This window comes from Pempheris klunzingeri, chromosome 10 (assembly GCF_042242105.1).
Source record: "Pempheris klunzingeri isolate RE-2024b chromosome 10, fPemKlu1.hap1, whole genome shotgun sequence".
In the NCBI taxonomy this organism is placed as follows: domain Eukaryota; kingdom Metazoa; phylum Chordata; class Actinopteri; order Acropomatiformes; family Pempheridae; genus Pempheris; species Pempheris klunzingeri.
This window is the reverse complement of record NC_092021.1, coordinates 26,984,042-26,996,706: the sequence shown is the minus strand read 5'-3', so window position 1 is coordinate 26,996,706 and position 12,665 is coordinate 26,984,042. Positions and strand designations below refer to the sequence as shown.

Here is a 12,665-nt window from a genome sequence, read left to right as displayed (position 1 = left end):
TAATTCTTATAATTTGTTATTCAGGGTGCAAACCGTCAATGAGGGAGGTGAGAGTGCCTGGGTGAAACTTGCTGATATTCTGGTGAAGGAGGAGATCCAGAAGCCCGTCATTGACCTGAAGCTGGCTGGAACACTGACAGTGAAGGCTGGAGAGTCCGTCAGGATTGAGGCCGGCCTCAGAGGAAAGCCCCAGCCTGAGGTCAAGTGGATCAAAGACAAGGCTGTTGGAGACAACCCCAGAATTAGCTATGAGACTGGCGCTGACTACTCCAAGTTCCTTTTGACTAAGTCCAGACGCAGCGACACTGGAAAGTACATCATCACAGCCACCAACTCGGCCGGCACCTTCACGGCATACGCCAACGTGAACGTCCTGGACATCCCCGGCCCAGTGAGGAACCTTAGGATCACCGGCATTGGAGCCGACAAGTGCAGAGTGGTGTGGGACGCTCCAGAGGATGATGGAGGTTGCGAGGTGGACAGCTACATCCTGGAGAAATGCGAGACCAGGAGGATGGTCTGGTCCACATACTCAGCCTCTGTGGTGACACCATACTGCAACGTCACTCGTTTGGTGGAGAGCAATGAGTATATCTTCAGAGTGAGGGCTGAGAACAAGATGGGAACTGGCCCAGCCATAGAGAGCAAACCTGTCACTGTCAGGACTCAGTTCAATAAACCTGGTCCCCCTGATGCCCCTGAGGTCACCAAGGTAAGTAAATGACTTCCTGTTTTAAAGATTATCCTAAAATTGGCTGACATGAAAAAAATTGTTGTAAAAACAAGCATCTGCGTTATTATCTTTGTGATGCAGGTGAGTAAAGATGAGATGACAGTCGTCTGGGCTCCTCCTGAGAATGACGGAGGAAAGTCAATCACCGGCTACATCCTGGAGAGGAAGGAGAAAAGAGCTGTGCGCTGGGTGCCGTGCACCAAGAGCCCCATCTCAGAGAGACGCATGAAAGTCACCAACCTGATTCCCAACCACGAGTATCAGTTCAGGGTGAAGGCTGAGAACGAGGTCGGCCTGGGTGAGCCCAGCAAACCCTGCAGACCAGTTGCAGCCAAAGATCCCATTGGTGAGTTTGCAGTTGCTGTTTAGCAGCTTTAGTTATTACAGCTTTTCTTTGTTCTATCAGAGAACATGTAAACTACAGGAAGCATAAAGGAGTATTTTTTAAAACTGGATCCTATATATTTTGCTGTCTAAATGACTGGTAGGTAGAAATTGGTCCAGTACACCCCCTCAGCCAGGAACAGGCTACATGGTGCAATTCTTTTGGGGGCAACTATGGTCGATCAAATTACCCCTTGCCCGATTGTGGATGCTGATTGAAGTTTTCCTTTAAGATGTCAATAATCAACTGAAGAGGCCTCTCCCTTGTGTTTTCTTGGGTTTCAGTATTTTAAATGACCTTTGTGTTACTGCCCTTACCTGCAGAGCCCCCTGGCCCCCCTGCATTCCTGAAGGTGGGTGACAGCACCAAGACCTCTATCACCCTGACCTGGTCTAAACCTGTGTACGATGGCGGTGCTCCCATCATCTGTTACAGCCTGGATTTGAGGCTGAAGAGTGATGCAGACCCTGAGAAGCCTTCAGAGGGCTGGAAAAGAATTGACACTCATGGCCCACTGGTGCTCACAGAGTTCACCATCAGCCAGCTGGACGAGAAGCAGGAGTACGATTTCAAGGTGTCAGCCCAAAACCAGGTGGGCTGGGGACGCCACGCCTACCTGAAGGAGGCCGTCTCACCCAAGGAGATCCTGGGTAAGAATGAATTGTTAATCCAACAGCGACTGTACCTTAATAAATCCATGTATTACTCAATAATTTTGGTAAATGTTAACAGCACTCTAATGGTCTCATCATTGATGTGTTTCCGTGGCAACAGAGGCTCCAGAGATCGACTTGGACGCCAGTTTGAGGAAAGGCCTGGCTGTCAGGGCTGGCTGTCCAATCAGGCTTTTCGCTGTGATCAGAGGAAGGCCTGCCCCCAAGGTTACCTGGAAGCGTCTGGGTGTGGACAACGTGATCCGCAGAGGCCACGTGGACCAGGTCGACACCATGTCCTTCCTGGTCATTCCCGAGAGCACCAGAGAGGATTCTGGGAGATACTCACTGACTCTGTCCAACTCAGCTGGAGAGAAAGCTGTGTTTGTCCGTGTCAAAGTCCTCGGTGAGGAACAGAACATTAATGACCAACTTAATATTCACAGCGCTTGCCTTAAAATAATAATTCCAAAATTTTTTCCTGGTGAGAACACCGTACAGTCAGAGTGATTCTTAAAATGTTCCTCTCTAGACACTCCTGGGCCTGTCGGCGGCCTGGAGGCAACCAACATCACCAAAACGACAGCTCAGCTGTCATGGTTGCCACCAGAGAATGACGGCGGCAGCCCCATTGTCAACTACATTGTGGAGAAACGGGAGGTAGACAGGAAGACCTGGACCAAGTGCATAGAGGACCTGAAGAAGACCAGCTTCAAGGTGTCCAACATGACGCCTGGCATCGAGTACTACTTCAGAGTCATGGCCTGCAACAAGTATGGCATTGGAGTCCCTCAGGACTCGCCCAAGTCCTACCTGGCTGTGGACCCCATTAGTGAGTGTCTTCAGACTGTTAATAAGCTTTAGCATGTCAGCCTCTCTGTGCTCCTCTGCTTCTGTTCCTTTTTCTTTTTTTTAAATTCACCTGCTGTGTGTCCAGGTGAGCCGGACCCTCCGAAGAAGATGGACGTCTTGGAGATCACCAAGAATAGCGCCACGCTGGGCTGGCTGAAGCCTCTCAGAGATGGAGGAGCCAAGATCAACGGTTATGTGGTTGACTACCAGGAGGAAGGCACACCTGAGGACAAGTGGACACCTTATTCTGTGGTCAAAGACCTGACCATCGTGGTGGTTGGTCTGAAGGAAGGAAAGAAGTACAAGTTCAGAGTTGCAGCCAGGAACTCAGTGGGAGTCAGTCTGGCCCGTGAGGCAGAGGGAGTGTTTGAAGTCAAGGAGCAGCTCAGTGAGTAGACCAGACAAAATCTACCTCAGACTGGTGTAACACTCAAATATTTAACTCGGGGGGCCAGAAACATGAAATATTGAAATAATTTCATTAATCTGTGAAGTAACTTTTGGTGTTTTTGTTCCTCCCAGTGGCTCCTAAGGTCATCATGCCCGACACTGTGACCGTCAGAGCCGGATCCAAGATGGTGGTTGAAGCCATTGTGGCAGGTAAACCCGCTCCCTTCTGCAAGTGGAAGCAGGGCAGTGAGGACGTACTGACCTCTGACCGCCTGTCCGTCGTAAAGACGCTGACCACCTGCACGCTTATAATCAAGAACGTGACAAGAAACGACAGCGGCTACTACAGCCTGTCGTCTGAGAACAGCAGCGGCAAGGTCAACCAGATCCTGAAAGTCATCGTCATGGGTCAGTCTGAACAACAGATGCTTTTAAAGCTAATCGATCTACAGAAAAAAGATACAGATAATGCTGTAAATGTGCATGATGAAAAACAGGTCATTTATCAGGTGTGTACATCATGACTGACTTGTCCTCTGTGTCCCGGCAGACATCCCTGGACCACCTGAAGGTCCTCTGGAGATCACCGAACTGGACATTGACGCCTGCACGCTGCTCTGGAACTCCCCACAGGAGGACGGTGGCAGCAACATCACCAACTATATTGTGGAGAAGTGTGACGTCAGCCAGGGCGACTGGGTCACCGTGTCCACATCCTGCACCAAAACCAGCTTTAAAATAACCAAACTGACTCCTGGCAAAGAGTACGGCTTCAGCGTCCGTGCTGAGAACAGGTTCGGCATCTCCCAACCTATCTATTCCGAGAAGATGATCGCCAAGCATCCATTTGGTGAGTCTGAGCTGTTTTCGCTCTGTTACCGGAACCGATCTTACGGCTGAGACACTGTGTACTAACTGTTTTTTTCCCTCAAAGATCCTCCCAGCGAGCCCAGAAACCTGCAGATCAACAAGGTTAACAAGGACTTCGTCATCCTGTCATGGGAGCGTCCCAGCAGCGATGGTGGCTCCCCCCTCACTGGGTACTGCATTGAAAAGAAGGAGAGGAACAGCCTCCTGTGGGTGAAGGCCAACGATTCTTTGGTCAAAGCCACCCAGTACACCTGCACTGGCCTGATTGAGGGCCTGGAGTACACCTTCAGGGTGTCGGCTCTCAACCATGCTGGACAGGGCAAACCCTGCAAACAGACCGACTTCATCACCGCCAGGACTGCTGTTGGTAAGACAGAGCTCAGCTGATCATGGCATCGTTTTCTCAGAGTTTCAACATTAGGTTTTAGTTTTGATAAAGTTATTTTAAGAAAAGCAGGAAAAACAAAGGTACAAAGTTCCATTTCCATCAGATCTTCACTAAACAACAGAACTATTTCGGTGAGATCAACAGTTTATGTTCTCATTATTACAAGAAATATCTTCACCCATTCTGACCTTTTTTGATTTTACTCTCTTGAATCTAGAGCTCTCGCAGAATTTTTATTTTTTTTACTGTACGAAATAGTGAAGCTATTCAAACTGTTGCTGTAACAGCCATAAAAAAATGAAATAAATAAACCTCAGATGTTCGGATAATCAGCTCTTAATTAAACTTCTCAACTGCATTTTATTCCTGTAGTAGTCTATTTATAGCCTCTGTTTTTTATATCTTTACGGACCATCCGCAGAATGTGTCTTTTTTACATATGGTGTTGGGTTGTGAGAGTCACAGGCTAAAAAAAGCATGGTTGGGATTGTGTTTGTGAACCCAGGAAAACCCAGTGATGTTACTAAGTCCACAATCCTTCTGTTTGTCTCCATCCAGACTCGCCAGGTAAGCCAGAGGCCATGGATGTAACCAAATCCTCTGTCTCGCTGGTCTGGACCCGTCCCAAGCATGACGGCGGCAGCAAGCTGATCGGCTACTACATGGAGTACACAAAGCTTCCGGAGGACAAGTGGACGCGCTGCAACGCCAACTGCATGAACATCCAGACGGAGAACTACGTGGTGACCGGCCTGGAGGAGGGCCAGCAGTACCAGTTTAGGGTCATTGCCAAGACTGCCATCAACATCAGCCTGCCGTCCGAGCTGTCTGATCCCATCCCGGTCATTGCAGAGAACGGTACAAGTCCACACAGCCACCACAACTACCACTGACAAATGAAATCACTGACACACAATGATGGTTATTCTCTCTCCTTTCCCGTGCAGTTCCTCCTCGCGTGGAGCTCGGCCTCGACATGAAGAACCTGATCGTGGTGAAGGCTGGAGAGAACGTCTTCCTGGATGCTGAAGTGTTCGGCAAGCCGCTGCCCAAGGTGAGCTGGAAGAGGGACGGAGTGCCTCTGGTCCTCGCTGAGGGAATGAAGATGGCCCAAAAGAAACATGTCCATGTGCTGGAGCTCTTCTCCGTCACCAGGAAGGAGTCTGGAGACTACACCATCATCGCTGAGAATATCAGTGGCAGCAAGTATGCCACCATCAAGGTCAAAGTTCTTGGTAAGTTAGATTTTATGTAATTTTCTGTAGTATTTCATATAAGCCATGTTTCATGTGTACAGGTAAGCAATGAAGCAAACATCCCACTGTTTCCCCTGCAGACAAACCCGGCCCTCCTGCCTCAGTGAAAATTGCGAAGGTGTTTGCTGACCACGTCAAGGTGCGATGGGTGCCCCCGGTTGCAGATGGCGGCTCTGAGATCACCAACTACATCATGGAGAAGCGTGAGACCAGCAGGGCCAACTGGGCTCTGGTCAGCTCCGTCATCCACGGACACAGCACCGACTGCACGGTGGAGAAACTCATCGAAGGACACGAGTACCAGTTCAGAGTCAGTGCTGAGAACCAGTACGGTGTGGGAGACCCCATCATGACTGACCCCGTCATGGTCAAGAACCCGTACGGTACGTTTAGCCCACTACAGCAGCAGTTCCTACACTGGATACTGCATACAGACTTATATATAAGAAGGATAGCGATATGTTATATCGCTCTCTGCAAACACACCAGACTATATTCACAAAAACAGTGATTTTACCTCACAGAACACAGGAGCTGCTGATAAGATCATGATGTAATCTCTTCCTCCAGATGTTCCTGGTCCCTGTGAGCCGCCCGTCATCACCAACATCACTAAGGACTCCATGACAGTGAGCTGGAAGGCGCCAGCCAATGATGGCAAGGCAGCAATCCTGGGCTACATGGTGGAGAAACGTGAGGCCACGGAGCTGACCTGGGCGAAGGTCAACCGCCGGCCGGTCATCGACAGGACCATCAAGGCCGCTCAGCTGACCGAGGGCTCTGAGTACGAGTTCAGAGTCATCGCCATGAACAAGGCCGGTCTGGGCAAACCCAGCGATGCATCCAACGCTGCGCTGGCTGTCGACCCCGTCTGTGAGTGTCTGCCTTAAAAATAGCCAACAGACGAGGCTTCAAACAGCGCTTCATTTATCAAATTAGCAATTTTGTCTGTAAGATGTGAAAATAATAACTGTGTCACTCCGACCCTCCAGATCCTCCCGGCCCACCTGCCTTCCCCAAGGTGGTAGACTCCACTAAGAGCTCCATCAGCCTCAGCTGGACCAAACCAGCGTACGACGGTGGCTGCGAGATCCTCGGCTACCTGGTGGAGTGCAAACGAGCTGAGGCCGAGGACTGGACCAAGTGCAACGTCCCGAAGAAGCTCCAGGTCACCAAGTTCCTGGTGACGGGCCTGATGGACAACACGGAATACCAGTTCAGAGTCCTCGCCGTCAACAAGATTGGCTTCAGTGAACCCAGCGAGGTCCCTGAAAAGCACATGCCCAAAGACATCCTGAGTATGTCCCTCAGCAGCTTATGACAACACTTGATGTGATAAATAGCATGACATTTTCTGAATCAGATATTTTCCCTGGATGAATCATGTTCAGATATTTAGAGGAAAATGATCTAAGTCTTTTGTTGTTTTTTGCTGGAAATCATCAGTGAATCAATAGTCTTAGTTGTGATCATTGGTTTAATCTATACAATATGTTGGAAGGGAAAAAAAATATGTAAGCATACTTACAAATATTGAGTTATAACGTAAACATATACATGATAAACGTAGATACGCAATTTGATGAATAAATGATATTACGTTGAATAGAATAACTTGAATTAACTGCCATTACATTAATAATGATATAACAATATTATAGTGTAACATACAGCACCCAGATATAATTTTTCTACAGCAGTTGCTTCATTCTAATTTAACGTTTTTCAGTGAATCATGTCAGAAATCAACAAAGCAGATGAGCAGAAAGTCCAGCTAAGGTGCCTGATGGCTCCTTTGCTAGTTGTGTGTCCAGCTAATGTGTAACTCGCTGTAACCATGTATTTTTCTACAATCATTTTCTCCTCCAGTCGCTCCCGAAGCTGAGCTGGACGCCGACCTGAGGAAGGCTTTGGTTCTCCGAGCCGGCGTCACCATGAGACTCTACGTCCCGCTGAGAGGACGCCCGGCGCCGAAGGTGACGTGGACGAAGGTGGACGCCAACCTGAAGGAGAGGCAGGGCCTGCTGATCAGGACATCAGAGTGGGACACCTTCCTGATGGCCGAAGACATCAACAGATATGATGCTGGCAAATACGTCCTGTCGCTGGAGAACAGCAGCGGCTCCAAGAGCTACACCATCATCGTCAAGGTCCTCGGTAAGAGTCCATCATGAGGAAAATTATGTGCAGTGCACACACCACAGGGAGCTTTAGTGTGTTAAAGATTTAAATCCACTAACCTCAGTGCACGATCCAGTGCCTACCTAACTTTAGAGATCCTTCACTCACAACTATGACCTTATTTATATGTCAGATTTATAAGTCAGATGCTGATTCTCCTCCCCCTCAGACTCTCCTGGACCTCCCATGAATCTGATCGTGAAGGAGACCTCCAGAAACCACGCCTTCATCTCCTGGGAAGCCCCGCTGATCGACGGCGGCAGCCCAGTCAAGAGCTACATCGTAGAGAAACGTCTGGCCGAGAGGAAGGCCTGGACCTGCGTGGCAGCAGACTGCCATAAGACGTCCTTCAGGATCACCAACCTGGAGGCCGGGCAGGCGTACTGCTTCAGAGTGCTGGCTGAGAACGCCTACGGCATCGGAGAGGGCTGCGAGACTGCTGGCAGCATTCGGGCCTCAGGTAGCTACAAGCACAGCAGCAAGTATTTTAGAGTAGAGTATTTGAAATAAAAAGGATTATTTAAGATTCCACCTCGACGAGAACAGATCAGTGAAGCTACTTTCACATTCAACTCTCAGCGAAACATTACTGGAAAAATGGAATCGCCAAATTTCACTGTTAATTAGCTTCAGCAAAATGCATCAATTTTGTTCTGTAACAAGTAGTTAAAACAAGTTGTTTTATTATGTTTACTGTTTGTTTTGTATGTTTGAATTCCCAACATGAAGGTCCTCTCAATACTTTTACAGCACCAACAGAATTATTTTGATACTCAAGAGTCTCGAAAATGTCTCGTCATTCGGTACCAAATTTCAAGGTTCAAATCTCGTCAGCATCAGCGAACCAACATGTCAACAGTATGCAAGTCTAGAGACATGCAGGAAAAACATATCATTGCCTCTCTGCACTGGATGGGCATGCACTGGTGAGCGGTGCTGCTCATTTACCAGTTACTGCCAGTAAGGTTGTTGCAGGAGCTTGATGTCCACTTTTCAGTTCCCCCCCCAGCTCGCTCCAGTGAGGTTGTTCAGCAACCAGTATCGAGGTCAAGATATCCGTACACCCAGCCCTGTATGTCTGTCTGTATTCTGTTTCTATTTATGTTGGCCTGAAAGTAAAACTACTGGAATCATCAAATGAAATAACCACCAAACTGAATGGAAGTTTATAATTCTAGAATATCAACTTCCCCAATTGCAACTGGGCCAAAAACACACAAAGCAAACAAGACCCGTCCACATTTAACACATCTTGTTTAACTCAAACCACAAGCTCAGTCTTACGTCGTCTGTCCTACTTCTCCAGAACAACCTGGTCCAGTGACAGACTTCAAACCCCAGAAAACTACCAAGGACTCGATCACCCTCGGCTGGAAGAAGCCCATCAGCGATGGCGGAAGCCACGTTTCCGCTTACATCCTGGAGCAGAGCGAAGGCGAGGAGAAGTGGAAGCAGATCATGAAGGGCAAGAACACCTCTCACACCATCGGCGAGCTGACTGAGGGCAAAGAGTACTTATTCAGAGTCAAGGCGCTCAATGAGTCCGGAGAAGGTCCACCCACCGAGCTCACTGTGGTCGCCAAGGACCAGTATGGTAAGAGACCAGCCCGACTCAGCCATCATGCCAGATTTAGCTTGTTGAGGTTGCTTGTTTTGCTATAACACAAAATTATTGTTTCCAATAAATGAAATTCTTTTGGACTGCAGTGCTGCCAGACTGCAACTTGAGCGCTCTCCATGACAACTGCTACGTGATGAAGGAGGGCAGCACCACGCGCATCAACATCCCCGTCATCGGAGTGCCCTACCCCACCGCCACCTGGAAGAAAGGCGACGCGATGATTGGAGACACCGGCCGCATGTGTGTGGAGGCGTCTCAGGGCGTGACCACTCTGCTGATCAGAGACGGCCAGAGAGGAGACGCCGACACCTACAACATTTACGTCAAGAACAGCGCCGGCTCCAAAGACTGCAAGTTCCAGCTGAAGGTGGTCGGCAAACCTGGCATCTGCACGGGACCGATCAAGTTTGACGAGATCACCGCCGACGGCATCACCTTGGAGTGGGGACCGCCCAAAGACGACGGCGGTGCTGAGGTGTCAAACTACATCGTGGAGAAAAGGAGGACGACGGACAATAAGTGGGCTACGGTAGCTTCGGCCATACAGAAGACCACCATGAGGGTGATCAGGCTCCACGATGGAATCGAGTACATCTTCAGAGTGTTCGCTGAGAACAAGTACGGGGTTGGAGAGTATCTGAGGTCTGACCCAGTCGTCGCCCAGCATCCATTCCGTGAGTATCTCCTGACTGATGCTAATTGAAATGTTAGTTACATTTTGGCCTGAGGCAGTCACATCTCTTCGATAATATTGTTCTCGTTTTAAAAGTTAATTTTCAAAAAAATACCTTAAGTGTCATTTTTGTGTCAGAACTGCTTTTAATGTGTCATCTATGTTGTCTGTTTAATCTTTTTTTAAATGAGTGTTTTTAACCTTTTGTAAAGTGTCTTTGAATTTGAAGAAAAGAGCTCTATATATATTTTTAATATTATTATTAATATTTACTTGTGTAGTGATCGTCCCTCTTCTGTCTTGTTTCAAAATGTTGAGTCACATTTCTAGAAAACTTTATGCATGAAATCATCTCACCCCTTTTGTTTTAGGATAACTGGGTGCTGAGACCAGACAACTTTTTCCATTTTTGTTTGGAGAATATCATTAATTTTACAATTAGAAACTGTCTTGTGGTGAAGATACAAGATACATTAAATAATGCAACAGATCTTTATGGAAAATGTCTTAAATAAATAGTGACCCAATCTGCAATGTACAGCGTTTTAGAAATTCAGATTTTGTGTTGCAGCACAAAGTTTTGATGCAAACTATGAGAATGAAAAGGATCTGTTTGACGAATTTTCATTTCTCACCTTCTGTCCTATCCTCCCGTCTTCTTTGCTTCCTCCAGATGTGCCCGAGGCACCTGCTCCTCCAGAAATAGTGAGCATCCGCCACGAGTCGGCCATCTTGACATGGGCTGATCCAAAGGACAGTGGTGGCTCCCCAATTACTGGTAACCGACTGTGATGGATATTAATTTGTAGTTAAGCATGAGCAGAAAGCAAACAGTAATCATAATAACTGACTGATTTTGTGCTCTTCCTAGGATATCATGTTGAGTTTAAGGAGAGGAACAGTCTAATGTGGAAACGGGCCACTAAGACTCCTCTGAGAGTGAAGGAGTGCAGAGTCACTGGCCTGATAGAGGGACTAGAGTATGAGTTCAGGGTGATGGCCATGAACATGGCTGGCCTTGGAAAGGCAAGCAGGGTCACTGAAGCTGTGGTCGCCTTGGATCCTATTGGTGAGTTCACTTTTCTTCCTAAGTTTAAGACACAAATTCTTCCTTGGAAACATATGTTTTGTATTTTCTGTATGTTTTAACACATTTACTTTGTGTGCTATTAGATCCTCCTGGCAAGCCTGAAGTGATTAATGTCACCAGGAGCACAGTCACTCTGATTTGGACTGCACCCAAATACGACGGCGGTCACAAGCTGACTGGCTACATGGTGGAGAAGATGGAGGCTGGAGGAAAGGCCTGGACGAAGGCCAATCATGTCAACATCCAGAGCTGTGCCTTCACTGTCACTGACCTGACCGAGGGAACCCAGTATCAGTTCAGGATCAGGGCCAAGAATGCTGCTGGGGCTATCAGCGTCCCCTCAGAGGCAACTGAGCTTCTGACCTGCAAGGATGAATATGGTAAGCTGAGCAGTAAACCATTTTAGGTCTATTTTTTTCATTGAAATGTCTCAGAAGTTGTAATGTCATATTGTCTGCAACTTTCTTCTGTATTCTGCAGAGCCCCCGACCATCACTATTGACCCAGACATGAAGGATGGTGTGTCAGTCAGGGCGGGAAACACCATTGTGATCTCAGCCTCCAAGATTGTGGGCAAACCTCCTCCAACTGCTGTGTGGTCAAAGGGAGGCCGCGAGTTCAAGAGTTCTGATATCGTCACCATCACCAGCACCCCCACCTCCTCCACCCTGGCTATCAAGTATGCAAGCCGGAAGAACACAGGAGAGTACATCATCACTGCTAGCAACCCCTTCGGCATTAAGGAAGAACGCGTAAAGGTGAAGGTCCTGGATGTGCCTGGACCTCCAGGCCCCATTGAGGCCAGTAACATTTCAGCTGAGAAGTGCACTCTGACCTGGCTTCCTCCAGAGGAGGATGGAGGCTGCTCTATCAAGTCCTACATCCTTGAGAAGAGAGAGACCAGCCGCCTGCAGTGGACCAAGCTAGCTGAAAATGTCATGGACTGCAGATACGTATCCAGCAAACTGATCAAGGGCAATGAGTACATCTTTAGAGTGTTTGCTGTGAACCAGTATGGCACCGGAGACTCAAGCCAGTCTGGTCCAGTCAAAATGGTCGACAGTTTCCGTAAGTTAATACGAAGTTAAAAGTTAAGAAATAAACATAGAAACCTTTAAGATGAAGGATCTAGGGGGTCGACTTATTTGCTTTCAATGAAAAACACAATCTGTGAACCTAAGAGTTTAAGATATAACTGACCAAAATGTTCTTGTGTATTTTGTTTCCCCAGGCCCACCGGGTCCACCATCAATCCCAGAGGTTGATAACATCAGTAGGAACGCTGTCACCATTTCATGGAGGAGACCAGCACAGGACGGGGGAAGTGACATCAGAGGATATTGTGTAGAGAGGAAAGAGAGGAGAGGAATGAGATGGGTGAGAGCCTGTAAGAGGACGGTCCCTGACCTGCGCTTTAAGGTGCAAGGCCTGAGCGAGGGAATAGAGTATGAGTTTAGAGTCACTGCTGAGAACAAGGCCGGATTTGGGGAGCCAAGTGAGCCATCACACCCTGTGATGACCAAGGACATTGTGTGTAAGTAAAACCGAACTTCACTTAATTATGAATTACCTT

At 48.0% G+C, this 12,665-nt stretch overlaps 1 protein-coding gene across 1 annotated transcript in view; it reads left to right on the top strand.

Annotated features, from left to right (window-relative positions):
* The window catches only part of LOC139208921 (titin-like), a 210,071-nt gene that overhangs the window by 150,978 nt on the left and 46,428 nt on the right, over nucleotides 1–12,665 (top strand). Inside the window, exons 143-165 of the mRNA XM_070838698.1 lie at nucleotides 25–712; nucleotides 815–1,079; nucleotides 1,442–1,768; nucleotides 1,893–2,177; nucleotides 2,304–2,603; nucleotides 2,709–3,011; nucleotides 3,146–3,421; nucleotides 3,564–3,863; nucleotides 3,948–4,250; nucleotides 4,830–5,129; nucleotides 5,219–5,506; nucleotides 5,608–5,910; nucleotides 6,098–6,400; nucleotides 6,520–6,825; nucleotides 7,397–7,684; nucleotides 7,878–8,168; nucleotides 9,015–9,302; nucleotides 9,416–10,003; nucleotides 10,676–10,780; nucleotides 10,874–11,071; nucleotides 11,176–11,472; nucleotides 11,573–12,160; nucleotides 12,324–12,626. Coding sequence (XP_070694799.1) covers nucleotides 25–712; nucleotides 815–1,079; nucleotides 1,442–1,768; nucleotides 1,893–2,177; nucleotides 2,304–2,603; nucleotides 2,709–3,011; nucleotides 3,146–3,421; nucleotides 3,564–3,863; nucleotides 3,948–4,250; nucleotides 4,830–5,129; nucleotides 5,219–5,506; nucleotides 5,608–5,910; nucleotides 6,098–6,400; nucleotides 6,520–6,825; nucleotides 7,397–7,684; nucleotides 7,878–8,168; nucleotides 9,015–9,302; nucleotides 9,416–10,003; nucleotides 10,676–10,780; nucleotides 10,874–11,071; nucleotides 11,176–11,472; nucleotides 11,573–12,160; nucleotides 12,324–12,626 — 7,493 coding nt within the window. The remainder of the gene's footprint in view (nucleotides 1–24; nucleotides 713–814; nucleotides 1,080–1,441; nucleotides 1,769–1,892; nucleotides 2,178–2,303; nucleotides 2,604–2,708; nucleotides 3,012–3,145; nucleotides 3,422–3,563; nucleotides 3,864–3,947; nucleotides 4,251–4,829; nucleotides 5,130–5,218; nucleotides 5,507–5,607; nucleotides 5,911–6,097; nucleotides 6,401–6,519; nucleotides 6,826–7,396; nucleotides 7,685–7,877; nucleotides 8,169–9,014; nucleotides 9,303–9,415; nucleotides 10,004–10,675; nucleotides 10,781–10,873; nucleotides 11,072–11,175; nucleotides 11,473–11,572; nucleotides 12,161–12,323; nucleotides 12,627–12,665) is intronic.